At 40.0% G+C, this 26,167-nt stretch overlaps 1 protein-coding gene across 1 annotated transcript in view; it reads right to left on the bottom strand.

Moving 5' to 3' along the window:
• LOC5575469 (zinc finger protein hangover) overlaps positions 1-25,049 on the bottom strand; it is a 63,036-nt gene extending 37,987 nt beyond the window's left edge. The window contains exons 1-3 of the mRNA XM_021851715.1: positions 24,632-25,049; positions 12,640-12,972; positions 12,528-12,575 (exon numbers count right to left, since the gene is read on the bottom strand). Of these exons, the coding sequence (XP_021707407.1) occupies positions 12,528-12,575; positions 12,640-12,972; positions 24,632-24,763 (513 nt within the window). The 5' untranslated portion in view covers positions 24,764-25,049. The remainder of the gene's footprint in view (positions 1-12,527; positions 12,576-12,639; positions 12,973-24,631) is intronic.
• Between the last annotated feature and the right edge of the window lie 1,118 nt (positions 25,050-26,167).

The following is a 26,167-nucleotide window of genomic DNA, read 5'->3' as shown; positions in this document are numbered from 1 at the left end:
AAAGTTGCGTCACCAAAACCGTGCAACTCAAATGCAACGGCCCCAGTAACAACCACGTGACGAGGGATTCGAAGATTGGTAACACTTCTTAATGCACTCAGGAATTCATCACACCTCTTCTTCAGATTACCAGTAAGCTCTTCATCCCATTCCAACTCTTCTTTCCAGATACTCTTCATTAAAAGTTTGCCGATAACGATAACCGGCGCCACAAGACCCAATGGGTCGAACATTCTCGATATCAGCGACAGCACTTGCCGCTTGGTTGCTCTATTTTCACTCATTGTTGGAAGGGATACAAACTGCAAAGCGTTCATTTTTGGGTTCCACATTAGTCCCAACGTTTTAATTACTTCACTTGAACCACATTCATCGATGCTGACAAGCTCGTCCCGATCGCCTTCCTTGTGCAAATGAAATCCACCAGCCTTGAGTAGTTGGATCAACTGCACTTGAGCCTCTTTCGCTTCGTTCAAATCATCGAACCCGAACAAAGCGTTGTCCACATAGAAGCTATTCTTCACAATGTCTGCAGCAACAGGATATTTGGAGCCTTCATCGAGAGCCAACTGCAAGAGTGCCCGCGTTGCCAAAAACGGGGCGGAAGCTGTGCCGTAGGTGACCGTTGTCAGCTCTAGGACACGTAGCGAATCAGATGAACTCTTTCTCCAAAACACTCGAGATAACGGCGTATGTCGCTGATTAACCAGAACCTGCCTGTACATCTTGGCCACGTCAGTAGCCATCACATGTAATGGAAGGCGAAACCGAAGACAGATGGACTGCAAATCGCTTTGTATGTTGGCTCCAATCTTCATAACGTCGTTGAGCGACCGGCCAGATACCTTCGCAGAGGCATCAAACACCACACGGCACTTAGTAGTGGTATTCGATGGCCGCAGCACTGCATGATGAGGTAAGTACCACTTGATGATACCTGCTGGATCCTTACTTATGTCCACTTCCTTACAGTGACCAAGACTCTCATACTCGTCCATGAAGTCCTGATACTGCTTCTTCAAATCTGGATGCTGCGAAAGCTTACGCTCCAGCGCATGGAACCTTCGCAATGCGAGTGGTCGGGAATCACCTAACTCGCTAACGGACTCCTTCAAAGGCAGCTCGACGATGTACCGACCGGAAGCATCTCTACGATGAGTCGCATTGAAGTGCTCTTCACACTCCTCCTCTTCACTGCCATGCTTGTCGGCACCAACCACATCTTCTACTTCCCAAAAGCGTTGAATGGACTGGCTTAATTCGTCCATCGTGACTGTGTGCGAGTAAACTGCTTCATCAGCTAACGCACCTTCTTCAAACACTCCACCAATAACCCAACCAAATTGGGTCTCACGCAAAATGGGAAGATTATCAGCCAACGTAATTTCTCCGGGCATCATCAACTTCAGGAACCATTCATTGCCCAGGACTGTGTGCGAGTAAACTGCTTCATCAGCTAACGCACCTTCTTCAAACACTCCACCAATAACCCAACCAAATTGGGTCTCACGCAAAATGGGAAGATTATCAGCCAACGTAATTTCTCCGGGCATCATCAACTTCAGGAACCATTCATTGCCCAGGAGCATGTCCACTTTACTCGGTTGGAAAAACTTCGGATCGGCTAGCTGAACGCCAGCGGGAAGCTCAAATGCGCTGATATTGATAACCGACGATGGAAGATCTGCTGTCACCTTATCAGTTACCAAACACTTGACCTTGGCGTGAAAATCCTTGTACCTCGACGAGAGATGTACGACACCACAATTAGATGACCGAGTCTGCGTGCTATTTACCCCGAACATCGTGACGTTTGAGGAGTTCAACTTCAAGCCCAACATGTCTGACATCGCTCGTGAAATCAAATTCACTTGAGAACCACTGTCCAACAATACTCTGCATGGATGTGGCTGGTAGCTTTTGTCCAAAACGTCCACTACTGCTGTAAGCAACAGCACTTGCTGCGAGCGGGCAACCATACTGGAACATGTCGCTGTCGTCGAAGTCGATGGTGTTGGTTCTTGCTCTACAGCCGGCTTTGGGAGCGGCTGGCTTGATGGTTCTGGAACTTGCTTGGGCTTATCTTCAGCGTGAAGGAGACTATGATGCCGACGTTTACACTTCAGACAGGATTTGTCCGAAGAACAATCGACTCCACGATGACCTCTTCTTAAGCAGTTGAAACATACGTTTCGCTCTCTCACCTTAAGCAATCTTTGCGAAACAGGAAGAGCCTTGAATTCAGCGCAATTATGATTGGCATGTGCTTTTCCGCAAAAATCACACTTCATTTCCATCTCACTTGAAGAAACGGCTGAATAAACTTTCTGCATCGACGGCTTGCTGGCTGCAGACACAGACTTAACAGGAACTGATGATGATTTCTGACTGCTGGCTTCGACCCTCTCCAAGATGAAAGTCTGCTCCTTCAAGAACGCAGCATTTCGTCGTAATCGGGAAGCTCACCGTGCTTAATGGTTGACTCCCACATGTGGCGCACATCGTTGTGCAACGCTGCAGCCAACAGATGGATTACGAAATCCTCTCCTACACCATCTCGCTCCAGGAACTTGAGACCCTCCACATGCTTGTTGCACTCGTCCACCAGACTACGAAGTTCCAAATGACTCTTCTTCGTCATGCGTTTGAGATTCAGCAGACCATGAATGTGAGAGTCGATAGCGTGACGCTTATTCTCGAACCTCTCTTCCAAAATTTGCCACGCGTGGGCGTAATTGCCTTCGTTGATAGTCTTGGCATCAATGAGACCTGCTGCCCTACCAACTAGAGCTTTGTCCAGATGGTACAACTTAACAGCCGGCGGATCTGGACCCTTGTCCACGAGATCCTTGAACATAGCCTTGAACTTAGGCCAGCTCTCATAACGGCCATCGAAAGTGGGAACCGGCATACGAAGTGGTTGATGGATTACAACCGGTGCCTGCTGATTCCTCGCGTTTGCATTGGCAGCATCTGCTGCGTTAATCCTGTTGAGCTGATCCTCCAACAAAATTGCAACTGAATCGTGAAGGACATCGAACTCCTCGTACTGCTGCTCATGCTGCTCGTAGTCATCATTCGAAACCACCTTAGTGATTTGAACGTGTGCATCGTTGTAGTCCTTATGGGCAGCTTCCAATTTCCTCATGTACACTTTGATCTCAGCCCCCGTGAGTTGGACCACTTCCTCTTCATTTGGGCAAATAGTATTAAGGATACGAGAAACCTTACCTTTGGCTGCGCCACGACGGCGGACGAGTCTCTGCATGTTCTCCATGGTGGCCAACTTTTCAGTCAACCTGAGCTTCTTCTTCTGCTTCTTACTTGAGGGAGTGGAGGAATCCAGAGTAGACTGTCCAAGTACAGAACTAGCCCCGGATTTTCCGATTTGCTGCTGCTTCGATTCACTATTTTCCGGCATGCCACCGTGGATACCGCATCAAGTCAAGCCCTATGCGCGACGATGGTTGGGAACACAGCCAAGTCTATGCTCACGCAACCGGACACTAATCGGCACAAGTGACCGAACCGAAGCACGGATTTCGAAACAACCCACTTCACTCAACGCTATTTTCCGGAATGCCACCGCGGACACCACTTCAAGCCAAGCCCACTGCTCGACGTTGGTTGGGAACACAGCCAAGTCTATGCTCACGCAACCGATTCCACTAATTAATGGACACAGTGGCCAATCCGGAACACCAAGGCTTCACAATTTGTTTCTTCGCTTAGCGGGGTGTATTCCCCAGGAGTTGAGCACTTAATTGCTCGTAATACCACTTTTCTTCGATGGCTTAAACCATCAGCACCTTTTCCAAAATGGCGACAACACACCACACTTCTCTTCAACAAAATGGCGGTGTCGTTCTACTACTTCACTTCTTCAATGGCGGCCATTTTGCTCACACCATTATAGTTTAAATTTTCCGACTTTTTCGGAATCGCACTTCACTATTCTACTTCCTGGTTCTGCATCCGGTTCCGGAACAGTCGGAAAGACACTTTACCACGCGCGATCCGGTTCGACTGGACCAAAATTATGTACGAGAGTGGACTGTATTTCTTAAAAAACTTCAACATAGGCGGACCGACGAATCTCCGAGACGACCACTTAACCAGGGAACCGATACCGGATGAAAACACTTGCTTAACAGTTCAAACTTATATTTACAAACTATTTACATAACCTTAGTTAAAACGGAATTCACTTTGAATCTTAAAGTTGCAACGACACGTCTTAACACGTTGGAAGCACGGCGAACAAAGATGTCTTCCAATCGCGGGTAGAAAACATCCTCAAAATTTACGCGCTCATTTTTTGCGCGCTCGTTTCGTGCGGCTGCGGCTGGTTGCATCACACGATGTCCTTTCGTGCATCACGCAACTCAGCAGGCTGCGGCTGGGCGATGCACTGACAAAAAATTCATTCGGGGCGAACGGCTCGAACACTGATCGGTGCACGAAACGCCGAGGAACATAAACGGAACCTGTGCCTTGTTCTACAACGCCTACAAGAGTACGGTTTCACGGTCAAGCTCGAGAAGTGTAGATTTTTCATGCGCCAAGTCAAGTACCTGGGTCAACTTCTGGATTCGGAGGGCACCCGCCCTGATCCGGACAAGGTGAAGGCAATCATCAACATACCTCCTCCACACGATGTCTCCACACTGCGATCGTACCTGGGTGCGGTAAACTATTGTGGTCCGATGCTTGCCAACATTCCTTTGACCGCTTTAAGGAAATTCTTCAATCACCGCTCATGCTGACGCACTACAATCCTCGCTTGGAAATAGTTGTGTCGGCAGATGCGTCGAATGTGGGCATAGGCGCCCGCATAGCACACTGGTTTCCTGACGGACAAGAGAAGGCCATCTACCACGCATCCCGAAGCTTAACTCCTGCCGAATCCCGCTACAGCCAGATAGAAAAGGAGGTTCTTGGTCTGGTGTACGCGGTCACCAAATTCCATAGGATGATCTACGGAAGGCAATTTCACAGAGAAACAGACGTAACACTTAGAACAAATCGCGATCAAAATCATAGTCGCGAAAACATGTACGCCCAATGCTAAAAACACTGTAGGTGGCCGATGGACCAACAGGTGGCGGTAGTGTGTAAATGTCAAACACGAACAAAAACGACGCAAGCGCTGCGGGTGGTCGATTGACCACCTACCATATATTCGAATCGAACGTTAAAAAGTTGGTCGATGGACAGCAGTGAGAGTGTGACGTCTGTTTGTCTGTGGCAATTTGTTCTCCAAACCTATCACAAACCGCTGCTAGCGATTTTCGGTTCGAAGCGTGGTATTCCGCCGTACACAGCCAACCGCCTTCAGAGGTGGGCCCTCACCATGCTCCTATATGACTTCCGGATCGAGTACATCTCAACAGACCACTTCAGGCACGCAGATATTCTCTCTCGCCTAATCAACTCCCATGTTAAGCCAGACGAGGATTTTATCATTGCTTCGATCGAGGTCGAAACAGTCATCTGCAACATCGTCTGCCAATCCATCGAGCATCTCCCGATCTCGTACAAGACGATAGCCGTCGAGACCAGCCAGGATCGGACGTTGCAGAAAGTCATGGAGTTTGTGCAGAAGGGTTGGCCGAGCGACACAAAATCTCTCTCCGAAACACCGGAGGTTCATCAATTCTTTGCGCGTCGTGAGTCGTTGTACGTGGCCCAGAAAGTTCTCATGTACAGCGATCGGATTGTGGTACCGAAGAAGTTACAGCAAAAAGTACTCGGACAACTACACAGAGGTCATCCCGGCGTCGAACGCATGCGATCGTTGGCACGGAATTTCGTGTATTGGCCCAACATCGATGACCACATCACCGCTTTGGTGCGCACTTGCCAAAAATGTGCCTCGGTCGCCAAAGCTGAAACTAAAACGAAACTCGAATCGTGGCCAATCCCCGAAAAACCTTGGCAAAGAGTGCATGCAGATTTCGCTGGCCCTATCAACGACACGTACTTCCTGCTAGTAGTAGATTCATTTTCAAAGTGGCCGGAAATCATTCCGACTAAACGCATCACTACCGCTGCTATAATTTACAGTCTTCGGAAAATTTTTGGGAGGTTCGGAATGCCGGAGGTTCTGGTAACCGACAATGGGCCACAGCTAACCAGCGATACTTTCGAAGAGTTCTGTGAAGCAAATGGGATTATGCATCTCAAAACAGCACCGTTTCACCCGCAAAGCAACGGTCAGGCGGAACGCTTCGTTGACACCTTCAAAAGGACCGTCAAGAAAATCCAAGCGGGAGGGGAAGGCTTGGACGAAGCACTCGACATCTTCCTCACCTGCTACCGATCAACTCCCTGTCGAAGTGCACCTGGTGGGAAATCGCCCGCTGAAATCCTTATTGGTCGTCCACTGCGCACGTCTCTGGAACTCCTTCGTCCGCCTAGCAAGTTCACCAAAGCTACAAACAACAAGCAAGATCGTCAGTTCAACGAGAAACATGGTGCCAAAGAAAAGAGCTTCGATGTTCAAGACAAGGTGTACGCTCAAGTGCACCAAGGCAACAATTGGAGCTGGATTGCTGGAGAAATTGTGGAGCGTGTCGGACGAGTGTGATATACAATGTGTGGCTTCCGGAGCGACAACGTCTAATCCGCTCCCACAGTAATCAACTACGTAAACGCTACAACAACGTCAATCAAACACCAGATGAAGTCGAACCATCCATACCGTTGGATATACTGCTAGGCGACTGGGGTCTCAATCAACCTGAAGACTCCCTTGCTGCTAGTGTAGAACCACCGCCAGGAGAACCGGAAGGATTCGACCAAATGCAACGAGAGTTCTTACGAGAGCTTTTTGAACCAGCAAGTCAACCACGTCGAGCTCGGATGCCAACAAAAGCAACTGATTTAGATGAAGCGCTCCCACGACGCTCTTCAAGACAGCGGCATACACCGGTGCGCTACGAACCGTACCAGCTCTACTAAAAGGGGAGGTGTTGGGGTACCACCCTATACGCCTTTTATCACGTCTGTCACCCGACAGCGAGCCCGACAGGTGTCATCCAACCGGATGCTGGGTGGTACTTGTCATCTTGCCAATTGTATCAGTACACGCCGGTCGCACATTTTAATTCGTTTATTGTATTTAGAAGTACGGTTAATAAATCATATTTGTTTGTTACGTAAATCACTCTCGGTTCACTCTCACATCGTAACATTTCCTGTTGAGGTCACCAACAGAAACATCGATTGTGACAGCATATACATCTCTGGTAGTAAACTCAGAAATGAGTGTAGCAACGATTGCTTTATTAACGAGCACGTATGCGCGGGGCATGAAGCACGGAGTTTGCCATTTCAAGTTTGCTGAAAGTAGCAAAAATTAGGTCCAAAAGGTTACCTAGATAGAAGTTCCCTCTACGGAAATAGGGTTCTTGAACTAGTGCCACTTGGGCTGTACCATTTTACATGAGCCTGCAAAGATTGATCGTTGCTGTTCTTTTATGCTGAAGATTGATCTGAGCTAACCTAACCGTAGCCACTACCCAAACTAGGCTTTTTGCAATCTCAGCACGAAAAAGACCAGCATCGAAAAAAAACAGATCGGTATCTATTGGAAGTCACAAAAGGCGAAAAAGCACTGTGTAAAACGCATTGCGAAACAAAAAAAAAAAACAAAATTTGATACCAGTTTGTTCTTATGAATTAATTTAAAAAAGTTTTCAAATATCAAAATAACGACATACTTTACTGTGATGGCGAAGTTGTTATACTTTAGATATGAAATGTGTTTTTTTACTATTTTTGCACAAATAACAAATTTTACCATGATAGTATACAAATGTTGCTGTTGATGAGATATGTAATGTCATATAATAATAATATAACAATTCCTTAGCTTTTATGCCATATGAAAAAGTTCTTTATTTTTGATATTTTGTTTCAAATAAACCAATATAATATTTTAACATTATATTTTGATGGTAAAATTTGATATTCATTTGCAATTCAGAGTGGTTTTTGCGGATAGCAACGTGAAAGAGGAGTTTTTTGCTAAGAAGAAGATCTTCGGTCAGATGAAAGTATCAGCTCTAGGAGGTAACTTTGCTGCTCTTACTGGGAAGATTACGCTCCGCGACGAAATGACATCGTACGGGCTGGCCATGCTGCGAGAAGTTAGGGCAATGCAGGAGCAGCTGAAAGCGAAGTACGTTTGGCCAGGAAGAGACGGAGTTATCTTGATGAAGCGAACAGATACATCGAAGGTGGAATACATTAGAAATCGAATGGATATCAGAGCTCTGGAATGCAGTACGTCCAAACGCGCACGAAGATTATCTGTGTCACCGGAAGGACCACCGGCAAAGCGATAAATTTGTTGTCTTATTATTTATTTGAATCAAGATAAACTCAATTTAAAATGGAATCGATTAATCATTATTATGATACTGTAGAAGATTGTATAAACAATAAAGCTGAATTAATAAAAATTAACGTCTCTATCCGAATTTTTCAATGGAATATACGAGGAATGAATTCAATGCCCAAATTTGATCTGGTGAAGCAGTTATTGGACAAATATCAGGATAGAATTGATGTCATTGCGCTAGGCGAAACATGGTTGAAAGAGGGTTGTACTGAACTGTTTGGGTTGCATGGATACAAAAGCATTTTTTCATGTAGACAGGAGTCCCATGGAGGTCTAGCGTTGTACGTTAGAGAAGATTTTGTAGTAAATGTGATCACTAATGAGCATGATGATGGATTCCATTGCATTCATGCAGAAAATGCATCAGCAAGTATTCGATTCAATATCATCTGCGTATATCGTCCACCAAATTTCAGTTACACCGATTTTCAAATCAAAATTGAGTCTAAACTCAGTAGCATTTCCAATCAAAAAACGTGTTCTTGATAGGAGATACTAACGTTCCCGTGAATCTGTCACAGAACAACGTTGTCAGAGAGTACAGGAGGATTCTACAATCGTATAACCTATCTGTCACCAACAAATCAGTGACACGTGCAGCAAGTGGAAATATTCTCGATCATTTGGTGTGCAGCGTAGATCAGATGGGATCGATAATCAACGAAACAATATATTCAGAAATGAGCGACCATTCGATGATACTAACAACCCTAACATCTTCTTCCATGAAAGGGATGCAAACGCTGACGAAACGAATAATCAACCACACTCAACTGAACGAAAGGCGCTGATGGATATTCCCATGGATTTGTCTGCCAATGAGAAACTCTTAACGGTGATCGAAAAATTCCACGAAATTCAAGCGTCAGCAACAAAGGAAGTAATCATTCAGGTCAAAATTAAGCAACAATGCCCTTGGATGACCTTTGATGCATGGAAAATGATGAGGATTAAGGATAATATACTCAAATCAAGTAGACGCCACCCAAACGACCAACACCTGCAAGACCTTCTTAAGCACGCATCGAAAAGGCTTCAGAAAATTAAGGAACGATGTAAACGTGACTACTATCATCGATTACTCTTGCACTCGTCTAATAAAAAATCATGGCAAATGATGAATGAAATGCTAGGACGCAAGACCAATGTTAATCGCGCTGTATTATTGAGGATCGATGGCAAAGACGTAACCGATGGCTTCCAAGTAAGCAATACTTTTAATGATTTTTTTCTGTCGAGTTGGAGAGGATCTAGCTAATGATATAGACAGCGATAAAAATATCTGGAAATTCCGGACCTTACCAATGCAATCATCCTCCATTCATCTTCGACAAGCTACAGTATCAGTAGTAATTCTACTCATTAAAGAACTCGATCCCAACAAGTCTCCGGGACCTGACAACATATCTGCTGAAACTATAAAAACCCACCACATTTCGTTTGCCAAGATTTTGACGGAAGTATTCAACGAGATTATAGAAACAGGGGAATTTCCGGAATGTTTGAAAATTGCTCGTGTGGTGCCGATCTACAAGTCTGGAGATTCTGCGAATACCAACAACTATCGTCCCATATCAGTGCTGTCAATCATGAGCAAGTTGCTGGAGCAAATGCTCGCGTCAAGGCTTTCAGACTTTCTTTTTGGGAATAACCTTATATACGAAAGACAATATGGCTTCAGAACAGGCTGTAGTACTTTAACCGCCACGTGTGAAATGGTAGACGAAATATACAGTTCTCTTGATAACCGTAAGTTCTCTGGAGCATTATTCCTGGACCTAAAAAAGGCATTCGACACTATAAACCATGTTCTTCTGCTTCGTAAGCTCGAATGTTACGGCATACGAGGAAAAGCGCTGCTGTTGTTGGAAAATTATCTGGGTAATCGTCAACGGTGAAAGAAGCTGCTTACGCAATATATCGATTGGTGTCCCACAAGGTAGTAATCTTGGGCCACTATTGTTCCTTGTATTTATCAATGACCTATCACGCCTTAAACTACATGGAAGAATGTAGTTCTTTGCTGATGATACGGTACTTCTGTATAGTGCCACAGAAGCCGCTAATATAGCGCGGCTTATTCAAACAGATCTGCAGTGTCTACTTTTATATCCTGCAAATAAAGAATAAAATAATATGTTAATCAGTCCACAGTCCGGAAAGTCTCCTCTTCTGCGCTTACGGCAGCCAGTATTTATAGCTCAGAAATCACGTAGGTACGATCAAGTAAAAGGTACCAGAGTCATAAGGAGATAGGTAGACATGACAGTCCTTTCCCCTTTAGAATGCCACCTTCACGGTATAACAACTCATACAACGAAGAATCGGAAATACACCTAAAAAATTTCACAATTGTATGTTCATAGTACTTATTTCATGACAAACAAACATTGGATTCATATTGCTCAACATTACACATGACAACTTCGTCAACACTAAAGAACAATTTCGTTCATCTCGATATAATATCTCGCTTCACAAAAGAACAACTATGTTCACAATGTACGACAATTTCGTCAGCTCTAAAAAACAATTTAGTTCAACTCAAATTGGCGATTTCACTATACTCAAATAAATAAAATTGGCAAACTCGCCACCTCAAAGAAAAACGATAATCGCCACTTTTATATCCTGCAAATAAAGAATAAAATAATATGTTAATCAGTCCACAGTCCGGGAAGTCTCCTCTTCTGCGCTTACGGCAGCCAGTATTTATAGCTCAGAAATCACGTAGGTACGATCAAGTAAAAGGTACCAGAGTCATAAGGAGATAGGTAGACATGACATCTACAAGATTATTTCACATCGAACGTCCTTTCGTTAAACCTACAAAAAACTACCTACATGATATTCCACTCGACTAGACGAATACCTCAAGAGTTACCTACAGTTCGAATCGGTACGGTCGAAATTCGTAACGTGGACAACTGCCAATACTTGGGCCTCACCTTGGATAGCGTTATGAGTTGGGAGAAGCACATCGACAATCTGAAGAACAAACTTGCAGCATTGTGTGGAACGTTCCGAAGGCTATCTTCATTCATTCCATTGAGATGGATGCTACAACTGTATTATTCAATGGTACATTCAAGACTTCAGTACCTAGTTTGCATTTGGGGAAAAGCCAGTGCATCTAGACTACGTGAGCTCCAGGTGTTACAAAACCGTTGTTTAAAAGTCATCTACAAGAAACCCCATCTGATCCCAACACATCAGTTGTACAACGATCAGAACAGTTCATTGCTTCCAATTCGCGGACTTCAAATGCTGCAAACTTTAATTCACATGCATAATATTATCACTAACGCCAACACACACCAACGTGCAAATAATCCGGAATACTTCGGCAAGATCATCCAGATATCATGGCAACATTCGTCTAGCCCGGGCCAATAGCGAAATGGGCAAAAAGAGATTTAGGTATCTCGGTAGTAAATCTTACAATGAGCTCCCCTCTTCGATCAAGAACCTTTCATCTCCTTATTTGTTCAAAAAAAAAAAAAACCCGCTATATAATTTGAAAATATGGTTGCTAAACCTCAAACCGTTTCTTGTCTGCTTTTTTTTCGTTTCCGCTCTTCCGCCACCCTCAACGCCACCCGCCACCACCCAGCACAACCCGCCACCGCCAGCCACCGCCGCCCAACGCCACATCAAAGCATCACATCGCCAACAAATAATCCCACTTGTTAAATAATTTTAAGTTAGTTACCACTCCACAATTATTGTGAAAACTTAAAATCCCACCTCCTTCAAAGAGTGCACACTCACTGGAGGTGAATATGAAAATCTTACTGTTATTGGAATTGTGAAATTGAAAAGATGAGGAGGTTTTATGCCTGTTGGAAGAAGGAAAAATATGGAGAATATTCTACTCCAGCGGACCTTTCCCTGCTCCGGTAAAAAAAAAATTCTCCTCTAGGGGGCTGTCCAATAATTACGTAAGACAATTTTCGGGATATTTCAACTCCCCCCTCTCCCATGGTAAGATTTTTTGTATGAAAATCACAAATAAATTGTATGCCACCCCCCCCCCCCCCCAAAACCCCTTACGTAATTGATGGACGTTCTCTAGCCGGGTAATCACCCTCTTTGGGCATAGCGTGCGGTAGTCACATACCTCATCGTTGTCATCATCTAGCTCCTTTGGTTCCTCCTTAACAACTCTCTAAAAATGGAAGAAATTATTAAAATTTTACTAATAGATTGATTTGAATATGTGAGATATTTACGGTGGCTGACGAGCTGCTAATCTGTGCACCATTCTCTCTTAGATGATCTTGAACTGCACCATCACTTGGTCTCAATTTATTGACTGCCTCAGTAGAACATGATTGAGCTTTCTGAGGGATGCTCTCTATCGTTACCCCAGGACATAGCTCCTTCACGTGCTGGATAACGGCATTGCGATCGATGACGGAAGTACACGTAACACGGTCGATTTCTATCCAACTTTTTTGGCGTTTCTCTGCGGCGTCACATCGATTTTTAAAACTCTGCCAGGAATTCAAATAGCTAATACAAGCGTGGCAAACCTTTGACGATAAATCATCCCCTTGAACAACCTAAAATTGAAGGAAGCAAAGTATTCACTGAATTATAGAAAACTATTAGTTATTTTAAACAAAGATTGTTCATTAATTGCCCGAGCCTATCCTAAGTAATTCGTGCTTAATCGGGTTATCGACCCATGTCAGTACGTAAACGAAACTATGCTGGCAGAATTGCTGCTGAAGTGTTTGCAGAAGCTTAGCTTAGTCTGACTACATATAGGCGCATATAGGTATCAATGGTTACTATTCCGTGATTGACCGAAGTAAGTGAAAATGCACAAAGAATCAACTAGAAGTTCCGCGGCTGGAATTGGCCATAATCTTCTTCATTGCGTTTCCAAGACTTATGTGAGACATGATTCTTTGATCGTGCCATCCATAATCATGAAAATCATTGTGTCCAAAAGTTGAAAAATTTAGGGCCCTATTTTATAAGTCGGATCGACCAAAACCGACTCGACTGGAGTCACTGTCGACCAAAAATTTTGCTCGACTCGGCTCTTTCACTCGAGTTTATCGACAGTTGTCACTCTATGTGACTGAATTACTATGGGAGTCGATGGGTGACATCTGAAATATGCATGCTTACTTTGATCGACAATGGCCACAGACGAGTCACATGAATCTCCTCGATTTACAAAATAGACCCCTTAATGTTTATGAGCTTATGAATAGAAGAGAGAGAATCATCATTCATACATTGAAACTATTTTCAACCAGGAGAGCTCGAACAGCAGCAGCGGAGTCATCTGGAGTCATTGTCGATCAAAATAAGCATGCATATTTCAGATGTCACCCGTCGACTCCCATAGTAATCTAGTCACATAGAGTGACAACTGTCGATAAACTCGAGTGACAGAGCCGAGTCGAGCGAAATTTTTGGTCGACAGTGACTCCAGTCGAGTCGTTTTTGATCGACTCGACTTATAAAACAGGGCCCTTAATTTTGGCAGTTCTCAATTAAGGCTATAAGAAAATTGTATTTATTTTTCTGGTGAATTTTACCAATCCACTGAAATTTCTTATAATACTAAACAATTCGAGAGCGAAATTAGATTTATTTCTGAACAAAATTATTAGAATAGAAAATGTAGTTTGAAAAATTAAGGAACGGGGCAAAATGAACCACCTGGATTTAAGCATAGCATAGCATAGCATAGACTGACTGTACATGTCAATGGTTGCTACTCCGTGATTGATCGAACTGGTAATAATTGCACTGCGATCCAAATGAATAAGGGATGGGAGTCTCCGCTTACTCTCGGCGTGCAATTTTAGCAGATCTAATATTATTGATCAATAACGACGCCGGCCAAGTCCTTACAGTCAGTTGGGATGGGGAAGGAATGTTAGAGTGTAATGATTGTTGCTTCTAGAGACCGAGAATACCTCTGAATCTCCACAATCATCACGGGAAGGGTGTTTATTAGTGGAACAGGAAAAGATCTGAGAGTCACCTTTGGTCGGTGATGCGATCCATGGATAAGGAGGAAAATACGACTTATACTTAGAGCTAGTTTTTATTTTTGTCTCGAAAAGTTTTTGGTAAAAGATTTAAAATAAACGCCAACATTTATAATGTTGAACCATTCAAAAGAAGTCTTTATTAATGACAAAAAGAGAAAAATATATGCATATATTATAAATTATATAAAACAGGAACAATGCCGACACTTGTAGTGACGAACCATACATAGTTTGTTTGAAAATTACATAAGTGTATTGCTGTGCATTTTTGTCTCAAGAAGAAAAGTCTTTGGTAGAAGTTTAAAAAGATACGTCAACATTCATAATGTCGAACAATTCAAAAAAAATCTTAGGTAATATCAAAAATTTTATATGTATATTAGAATTATATAAAACAAGCACAATGTCGACACTTGTAGTGACGAACCATACAAAGTTTGATTGAATATTACATAAAACTAACGCTTTCATGAAAAAATTTGTTATCATAAGCATGAAACGAGCTCACCAGTTGGTAATCCATCCTCGATTGACCACGAATATCTTTTCGCACTCACACAGCGCGAACAGCAAAACTTCTCGGTGCCCCAAAAAACGAACCGTCTTGCTTGGGCTTTTCGATGCACTGCCCAGCAAAATGCGCGAAACGAAACACAAAAACAAACTCCCGGCGAGCCGAAAACGAAGCGTCTTGCTCGGGCTTTCCGAAGCACTGCCCAACAAATGAACCACCTGGATTTAAGCAGAGGCGTCCCGTGAGGAATTTGCTTACCTGTGCACTGACTCGCACAAACCGTTTATTTTGAATTATGAATACGAACTTTTCAATTGATTTTTTAAAATGTATGTCAGCTTAAAATGTATTTTCTTATTATTAATACCTTAAAATGTAATTTCCAATACTGTATGCAATCTTGAAGTGTCTGGAGGCTTTGTTGCTTTGTTGCTCATTGGACGTATTTTTTGTTTGTTTTCTTCGTTTCAATCATTAGTTGTAAGTTTTAAAAATTTTGGATGATTCTTTATACAATGTTTAGGGACAAGGAAAATTCTCAGCAAAATTCTCAAAATTTCGCTGATATCAAGGCGATGAAAGAAAAATTTTGCGTATTAATCGCGGTTCCATAGTTTGATCATATTTGACATAAAAATGTATATTTACGGTAAAAATTACCGTTATATGCGTAAATTTCAAGCATTTTTCGTATTTTACGAACTGAGATAATATTCTATTATCAATGCAAAATTTTTCTCATATTATCAATGCAAAATTTAGAGCAAGAAGAAAGACGTTTAACTTGAAACTAAACGATTAGCACATTTTTTTATATGAAACTCGGCTGACAAATAAATAAACCATTCTTATGAGCAAAAACCTGAACTTTTCTGAGATTATCATATAAACCTTCAGAATTCAACTATTTACGCGTCATTTTCCAAGTTTCGCGATGAAGGATGAATTCCGTGGATTTCGTGGCTTTCGCGAAATTCCGAATCTCCATTATTCCTAACGTTGTTATTCTATATAATAATTCTTATTATTTACAGCTTGTTAATTGTGTCACGATATCTTAGTTTTTTGACGATGTCCAGCGCTGGTACATCTCCTTATATACTTTTGTTGATACATCAAAGCTTTTAAGTGAAATGATGACTGACTGTTGAACGCTGAAACCCACTTTACGCCCACCGCAATTTATCAGTTGTCGGTCTTTTGAACACGAAAAGCTATATTCACACATAGTTTATAAATCAATTCAAAGCCACATAAATTTGGTTTATATAATAAGATAAAACATAATCAATTTGGCCAATATGTTTATAACATCTAGTTTTGGTTCCAATCAATATAGGCCAGGAGAAGTGGATGAACTTGTCATTCATTTTTCTGTCAAAGCTCATACAAAATCTACTTTTTCTCTGACAGAAATTCACTCTAGGTGAACCACTTCCCCTGGCATATTGCGCCTAGTATCGCGTGACACCTGGAAGCTCCATGCAACATACATACACACAAAGTATGTATGGCGTTGACGCTTTCTCTTCCAACAGCTGACGTCGTGACGCCAGTTGCGCGCGCTTTCTCAATTCTCGCAAACTGATGCGAGCGTCATGGGCAACTTCTCTCTCGGGTGCACAAATTGGAGTGAACCAGATTTTACCTATACAACGCCACTGTTGCTCTACAAATGTCAATACAAATGCACATTCCTGCTGTGTCCATACACGCTGTTTTCGTGCACAAGAAAGAGTGCACGGCTGAAATGAACATTCTCTGCAATACGATGGAGACGCATGGCAGTTTGTCTTGTTGGCTTTGCTGTTTTCGCTTGCTGGTTGAGCAAGACCATGGAAGGGAGAATCAAACGGTTTGTTCACCGATGCACCAATTGAAGGTGAAGAAATCAAAGAACATTTTCAAGCAACTACACATTATAAATGATGGAAGTATTGAGAATTATAATATATATATATATATATATATATATATATATATATATATATATATATATTTAATTTGTAAGTTTGAAATCTTTGACTGTGCAGTGCACCAAGTGCACCTTAGGACGAGACGCCACTGGATTTAAGCATAACAAACAGAGTATTAAACATAAAAATGAATTGCCAAAATATACTAGATTTTTTGTTTACTGCATATTCATCTTGGTGCACCATTAAAAGTGGAACACTTTTCTAGAAAATAGTTTTTATTTTATATTATTTTATTGCTGTACAAGGGAAGTAGGTAACGCAACATCTTCGACCTGAAGGTTCTTTGAAGGAAGTTTTGCTTCTACTCTAGACTTCCACTACATGTATGAATGATGCAAGGTCATTAGAACATGAATCAGTCCTACATATAGCGCTAGTGAAGTGTTCTGCCTAAGGATATGGGAAAGGAGGGATTATGTGTGGTGTTTTGTAAATAGCTCTGTGGAACAAATTAGTTATTAGTTATTCTGATTTACCTTTCGTTAAAAATTTGTTCTATGTCTCGATCGATGATCTCCCTATCTCGATGGTCCCTTCGTTATCGAGATGTGGAGAGGCGACCGTAATAAGAATGATTATGAGAACTTTATACTCATAGTTTTCTCTATTGAAATAATTAAACGTCTGTTCTTGGTGATGAGCGAAAAACTAATTAAAATTTAATTGATATAAACCACTTAGGTTACTAAGATCGTTACTATGATCATGTTATTAGATCGCGTGTTCCTACGATCCACAACATTCTCGGCTATTACGCTGTCATGATAAAAGATGCCCTTTCTCTCCGATGAATTGTTCATCGTAGTAATGCCGGGTTAGATATGAAAACAAGGATGAAGAGAGTGCGCATCGTACCTTCGTGCTGTGCGTTTTACTTTTTTTAAACTACCTGAAGCAATAAAACAGTACTTCTCAGTGCTACAAAAACAGTATTTTCAGAGCTAAAATAAAAAAACGGTACTTTTCAGTGCTACTAAAACAGTAATTTTCAGTTCTTTTTTTCTACACCCTTTACGATCCTTGTTTGGACCTGTGCCTTCGATTAGAAACTTTGTCGACTGAGAAGTCGATCTTTGAAAAAAAAATAAGAATACCGTGAAGGCCCCATACTCTGCGCACTTAAGGCTTTTCAAATTTCAAACAGCTGTAATTAATTGAAAACAAAACACAACACTCTGGAATTTTGGGAGCAAATACTCATTGATCTTATGTATAAGGAAAAAATATAAAAGCTTCACTAAGTAATGATTTTTATTGCAAATTTTTAATTTTTCTCAAAGGTGTCCGTGTTCCTAACTCTGCGCACTCATTTTTGCAATGCTCCTTATTCTGCGCATTTAGGTTCCTAACTCTGCGCACTCGATAAATTCTTTATAACAGTTGAAGTATTTTACTAAAATTTATTTATATTTAAACTCTGAACTAATCTTCATTTTCTTGCTTTATACGGCTTTACGTCCCCAGTGGGGCATGGAACGTCTCTAACATAGAAGTTTACTAAGTGAAATAAATTTTATCTATAATTCAATCCATCATTATTACTGTTACTGAATGCCATTAAGTGCAACTCTCAAAATAATCGAAATCATCATATGATTTCCAAAACATGTAATTAACTTAGTTTTCTAAAATCTAAACCAACATACAAAAAGGGTACAAACTACGTGTTTTTGCGTTCACCTTTGGCGTGTAGAGGAAAATTAGCTTTGACTGTTTATGTATTTTCACTAGAAAATATAAAAACCAAATTTTCACTAGAAAATATAAAAATCAATTTTTCCGCTAGAAAATATAACGACCAAATTCAATAAAACTAGTATGTTGGTAGAAATTAAAGTACAATTTCAACAATACAATGTTTTTAAGGTGACGATGAATCGAAGCCAAACCTCAAATTTTCAAGAGCACGGATCTGGAGAACCAAACATCCGTTTGAGCTGAAAACTTAATCGATTGGTCACCACCAGCGAGTGACCAATCGATTAAATTTTCAGCTCAAACGGATGTTTGATTCTCCAGATCCGTGCTCTTGAAAATTTGAGGTTTGGCTTCGATTTATCTTCACCTTAAATGAAATAAAATGATAATGTAGCTTTCCAATAATTATAACAAATCATATTTCATAAATGGTTTTCGTATTCTGTTGAAATAACTTAACAAAAATCAAAACTTAGCCCGACTAATTATGGGTTTGCTAGGGATTTTTTTTTTCAAATTCTTTCAAAGTATGGTAAAAAAATAAGGCATAATATTAAAGCAATTTGCTTCAGACAAAACTTTAGAACAAAGGAATCAATTAAAAAGTATTGAAGGTATATCATGCTTCAAGTTAATAACTGAAAATTATTGACTGATGTGTAGATGTACTTTCAAATTTGCTTTCTCAGAAATGGCTAATAAAAATGGGTAATGTTGAAGATAATAGCATTAAGGCTAAGTAACTTTCATTCGTTTTGGCAGCCATGTTGATTTTGCAGCTCTCAATTTCTAAGTAATAAAACTCAGTCAACATAAGTAATATTGATTCGAAAAAATATCTAGTATAATATATAAAGTATTTGAAATTTAGTGGTTTTCATCAAATGCTACGTACATTTCGGGAATCCCAGGATTTCTGGGATGTCAGAACTAATATCCCGGGAAATCCCGAAAATTTGTCAAATCCTGGGATTTTTTTGTCCCGGAATGTCCACTCTAGCAAATACGATTAATCCTCGATGTTTCATTACTCGATATTGACTCATGAAACTATAAAAAAATCAAAATTGTTTTATTGCATGGTTAGGGAGCATTCAAAAATTACGTCCATCGTTCAAGGGAGGAGGAGTCTATGAAAATGTGACAATGCATGTAACAGGTACTGTGAAAATCGCGACAGAGGATTGTGGGGACGGAGTGTAGAAATCCTTAAAATATGATGGACGTCTTTTTTTAATCTTCCATTACTATGGTGATCCCCTCAAACAATTTTCCAAAGTATTTCTGATGGTGTCGACAAGTCGATGGTTCTCTACAATATCGACCTCTGGAGGGTTGATTGTATGTTGAAAATAACGTTTTTTAACTGCTGCGCATAGTAAGGAACATAGTTGAAAAATGGTTCCTTACTATGCGCATTTAAGAAGAATACGAAAATGATGAGAAAATAAGTTGCACTTTACCAGTGATGATTGCTCGATAAATAAACTAGTGCCTACGTACTAAAAATCTGAAATATATTCTCTTCAATTTGCTTCAAATGACTTAAGTGATGAGGTACTCCCTTACCATTTTTGCTAACGGGCAGTCAATTTGGACGTTTTTCAATATTTTTAAAGCTATTTTATTTTTTATTAAAGTAATAAACGTAAGTATTTTACCAGATCTTGGTGGATTTTGGTAAAAGTGCGCAGAGTTAGGAGCTGCACAGAGTTAGGGGCCCTCACGGTAGACGGAGCTGTTTGCGTTTCCAATTCATGGCAAATCTCCAAGCGGATTTGGACTCCCTTTTAAAAAACGTAGAACCCTGTATACAGTTTGAAGTTTTTTTTTTATCCTGCATATATGTAGGTATTAGCCTATTAATGCATAAGTAACGTGTAACATCCAATGCTCCATTAAGCTACGGTGCCCCCACTATGACCGAGAAATAACTTCCCACACGAGGTTGATGTTAAAATAGGTGAAATAGAAACGCCTGTTTTTATTTCTATCAGTGCTCTAAATGTTCGACAAATCTAGCCAGTTTTATTGCTTCTTCTTCTTGGCATTACGTCCCTATTGGGACAGAGTCTACTTCTCAGCTTAGTGTTCAATAAGCACTTCCATATTTGTTTGCCAAAGTTGCCATTTTAACATTCGTATACCGTGTGATTCTATGTCACTAGCCAAAAAGTAACATTATCTCGAATACTGCTTGCCCCACTGTAGATTCTTCGAAAAAAAAATATTGTGAGTGATTTTTCCTTCTTTAAATCATTGGCTTTTCTTTTATGTTTGGCGCCGCGAGCCACTAAAGACTCAGCTGAAAATGTTCCTTCTTAGAAATATATGCTGCTTTTCGCGTTATATTGCTGCTACGATAGTGGAATTTAAGCTGCTCATATTCGGGCGAATGTTATAGAATCAATAGAGAAGAAGTTATGAATTGCGATTATATGAGTGATATGGCTAATGATTTCCTAAAAGCAATCAACAGTATCACATAAAGCTAATATAAATTAACCTTATGTGATTCCGCCTTCCGTGGTTCTGCCTTTCGGGATTCCGCTCTTTGTGTTTCTGCCTTTCGTGATTTCGCCTTTAGTGCGTAGTCGCCTTTTGACTAATTCCATCTCAAATCGGTCAAATTTTGCACATGTTTTTGGAATGATAGAATAAATGTTTTCCATAGAAAAATTGATCATTTTGACTTAAGCATAACTTCCAAAAATAGGCTATAAATTTTTGAATGCAACTTATTTGAAAAATTCTAACAACGAAACTGTTGATTTCAGAGAAAAAAGTTCTATAAAAAAGTTGTAGTGAACCGTTTGGACTATAAGAAAAAATATACAATAAAAAAATATTTTATATATTTTCATAGAAAAATCAAAAATCAGACTTAAATTTTACATTACACAAAAACCTCATTTTCAAATTTTCATCATAGAATATTGATAGTAAACAGATGTTTGGAACAAAGTTTCATGATGGAGAAATTTTTAATAAAAAAGTTTTTCTAAGAACAACTTTTGATCAATTTTCAAAATTTTGATTTTTTGTCAAAATTAATACGTTTTGATGATACTATAAGAATCTTGAATTGATTCTGAACGATAATGATTATATGGATAATTTCTCTAAAAGTAGCCATTTTCGAATTATATCCAGTTTAATGCAAAAAATATTATTCAAATATTAAAATAGGCCATTTTTATTCGTTATTCGCGATTTATAGGTCATTTTCGAAAGTTATGCTAGAGTCAAAATGATCAATTTTTCTATGGAAAACACTTATTCTATCATTCCAAAATCATGTGCAAAATTTAATTCAAATCGAAGACTATCGAGCACGGTTTTTATTTTTTTTTTTCGACTCATTTTGGATGGAATTCGTCTTTTGTTAATTCTGCCATTCGTGTTTCTGCCTAACGTAGGACACCCGTAAAAATAATGGAATCACCGCTAGACAGAATAAAATTTTAAAGAGCTTGTTTTTGTCAATGGAATATCCGGAAAAGGATATATGTACATTTCTAATTATATGTAAGAGAGAGGAAGTGGAGTAGAAAAAGATAGATGCATTGAAGTTTTATGTTTCAACTGTGAAAATAATAATGAACAAGTGTGTTAGAATTTACTGAACATATAGGCGAATTCTTTATCTAAAAATCAATGTTTGATTATTAGAGTACGAATATGTTTGAACTAGATCTATGGATTGTTTAATAACTAATCCACGTTTGAACCGGAGAGCAATTTAAGTTGAGCGACAAATTTAGATTAGAGAAGGGGGAATGTGGTGACGAGTGTCTTGCCTATGCATATGGATACACCTCTGTGCATGTATACATCTGCGTGGTGGCGCGATAGGCCTGCACTCTGCAGCGCAGCAAAATAATAGTTAGTCTAACTTATCACGCTTTACCTAGCGGACTCGGTTATCACAAGTTCACTTTAATAATAAAAAAAGATCTAAATAATATCAAAAACTTCAGAAAAAGCAAGACTGACATGGGAACATTTCCAGAAACCTGGAGGAAATTTCCAGAACCCCACTCAGTGCCCTCGGTGCCAAAAGTGGGGTCTTGCAACAAAACATTGCCGCATGGATAATAAATGTATGATTTGCGGAGCTTCTTCTCACGCTAAGGACGCCTGCCCTGTGAATGATGATACCACAAAGTTCGTATGATCGAATTGCGGGGGCCCTCATAAGTCAAATTGGGATTGCCCTTCGCGTAGGCGAGTCGTCGAAGCTCGTGCCAGGCAGATGAACGGAAATGTCCGTTACGATAACGGTCGTTTCCGGAATTTCCCTGGTAGAGTATCGAACAATGCTCATTTTTCAGTTAACGATCGCCGAATTAGCCGTTCGAATCTTCCAATTTCGAATGGATCTACCTACTGCGATCGAAGAAAAGTGCTTTCCTTGACCATTTTTTGCAAGAAATTTCCCACGCATCGAGATAGACGATTACTTTTCTGTTGAAGTGCATACTTTCCATTAGTTGTACAATAATGAACTTAAACCATACTAATAAAACTTACGATACTATTACAAATTAACTTTTTTACTAGAAAACCATGGATTAATGGATTAAAAAAGGCCGATTCATAATTTTCTTCCAAAACTTTACCTCACAATAGCTGAAAAAAGGGAGTAGTTTTGGTTTTAAAAAAGTGATCAAGTCTCTAAAAAGTGAAAGGCTGGTAGCCTTGCAATTTCAGACCCCCTCTCTCCCCGGCGTAACAGGTTTTGTAAGCAAAAAATAAAGGAATATATAGATTGATTTTTGGAGAATTTCCAGAAAAGATAATCAGATAGGGTCGATGTACCAATAGCCGCATAGCTAAGAACAAATATTCGTATAAAATCGAAAAATAACACTAGCGTCTTTTTTTTTTTACATGATCTGAAAGCTTTTTATCTTGGTTTTGTGGGAAAAATATGAAAACTACGAAAACTCGTATGTTTGTATTTATTATCGCTTGTGCCACTATAGGAATACATGTGCCTATAGTAGCACTATTTCTAATTTCTGTTCCTATAGTAGCATTAGCATCACGGCGTTGGCAAAATACTAATCAAAACCATATTTTTACAAAGCTTTCATATTTTTCCTTCAAAGTGTGGATCAAAAGCTTTCGTTTGATGCAAAAAAAGTTCTTAGTTCATTAATTATTTCGTATAATAAAAATAGTTTCTCTCAGTAGTGCTACTATAGGAACAATAGGTTTACTATAGGGAGCAAGGGAGCTCAAATTTTAAGCAAAACTAATTATTTCGATCATTTTTCTAACAAAATCAAGCAGTGTATCAATGGTACTTAGATGAATAGCTCCTGACCTTCATGTCAAAAAATATTTTGAAAAGATTTATAGAAAAACGGCCGTTAAAAGCCACTAGTGCGACTATAGGGGACTGTCCACTAAGGGAACACTGACCCTACCAAAGTGCCTTCAGGAAGTGCGAGTTGAATTCTATGAAACACTGCGTTACAGTTTTTCTAGAGCCATACCGTGAAGTGTCGTGTTCCGCGTATTTTATAAAATTTGTAAGTAGAGGCATCGAAATGGAAAAATATAATTCTTATTTCTTAAAATTGAAAAAAAAAATCGTCCAGTAATGCAATTAATTAGACACATTACGGTAGTAAAACTCTTGAATGGATGAATAAATAATTAAAATACATTTTGAAAGCATCATTTATAAGAAGAATTAATCCTTACTATAGATTCCGAACGTTTAATATTCCGTTTTTTGATCATATTTCCTCCCCTCGCTTTTGGACGCGGTCGCGCCTCTGCTACATATAATCTCTTCCCACCAGCTAAATAGCTAATATGCTCCTCCGCACCGTTCGTTCTGTTTGCATTCTTCACCGCAAGAAATCAAAACCAAGATGGCCTCTGCTCTCCTTAACTGGCCACTGACGGAACAGAAGATGCTTCCAATATCTTACCTTTTTGTTACTATTCTGGAAAAACATTTCAGGCTTAAAATAACAACTAATCACTTTTAACTTACTTTTATTCGAACACAGGAGAAGATTTTTTGATCCAGGCGTTGGCGATCTGCCGCAAAGTTTGTGAAAATGGGAACACATTCTTCTTCCGGTGCCAAACACAATCGGCAGCAATTCTTCCTGCTTGCAGTCATATTTATTTCCGCTGGCAGGTTTGTTTGAAGTGGTGCTGGATTTAAATATTGATCGGGTCGATTTGAAGACGTTGACTAAGAGATTACCAGCGCTTCTTTCACTCATCAGCCGAACTGAATGTTTGATTGCCAAATCTTTGCTTTCAATTATTACCGATGTAAAACATCCACGAAGCGGAACGAGCGCCGCAAACCATCGTCCTGAAGGATTGGGGCACGGAAACTTTTGTACGAGCTTCTGCTTCCAATTTAGTTTCTGAATCTGATCAGTTCAGCATAGTGGTTTCTGGGCTCGTGTACATACACGTTACATGTCACCAACACTACTTAAAAAATACTGGTGGAAAATATAAACAAAGATCAGCTGTTCCCAGCAAAATCAAACGGTAGTATTTTCAACCAGCAAATTTGGGCATGTGTTCGTGCCACCGCTCGGCGAGAGCTCAATAAAACTGGTCTTTTGACGTTTGTATTCACAAACACCAACAAACTGCAGTTTCACTTTCTCAAGGTGTATAATTTGAAGGTGATCTGCACATGTGCACCGTGTGCACACGCTGCTTTTGAAGTATCCATTAATTCTCGATTACTTTTTCAAATCGACGTAAGTAACTTCCATACGGGTTTGAGAAAATTAATTCAGAAGAATCACAACGTGTCTTCTAAAACTGTTTTAAAATGAATCACCTTTTTGACATTTTTTCGCCGTGTACATAGCTTAAATTTTGCATACAATAAGCTCGCATTCAAAAACTAGGGAGTTCCTGTTATTTCCCACAGAAATTTTATTACAAAATGATAAGCCGATTTATTCAGTTACTTTCGACGTTTTTCTACCAGTGTAAAATCAACTCAAGTAGTGTTTTGTTTCGATTCGTGGTTAAGTCACTTTGTCTCTCCATACAGCGGAGCGGCGAAAGTAGTGGTTAGGTAGCGAAAGTTGTAAATCTTACTTTCGTCGTTTTGTAAATCCGGAAAGTAAACGTTCTAAAAGTGAAAAATCGAGTTGGTTTAGAGCAAAATGTGTAGAATTTCGTCTGCGAAACACGTATAATCGATAAAGCAAGTTTATATACTTTTTTGACTTGAGTCTGTTTGAATAAGTTTTCAAGATTTGGTACTTTCGTACCCATTTCAAACAAAAGTGGCTTAACTCATTTAATGGGTATTGCTCAGGCCCATGGCACGGAACGAATTTTAGCTTCCCGCATAGAAAAACACAATTTGTCAAACATTTCAAACAGTAAAGTTCTTCTAACCGAAGTGGTTGATGTATCACGAACAGTTGTTTTTACGTTGAACAATAAAAGAGTTTTAAGTTTCAACTATAAATAATTGTATGTCTAATGTATATCAAATTGTCATAATAAATCATGTTGTACAGACATTGTTGAACGGTATGAG

This window comes from Aedes aegypti, chromosome 1 (genome assembly GCF_002204515.2).
Source record: "Aedes aegypti strain LVP_AGWG chromosome 1, AaegL5.0 Primary Assembly, whole genome shotgun sequence".
NCBI classification, from domain to species: Eukaryota; Metazoa; Arthropoda; class Insecta; order Diptera; family Culicidae; genus Aedes; species Aedes aegypti.
This window is presented reverse-complemented; position numbering and strand designations above follow the sequence as displayed.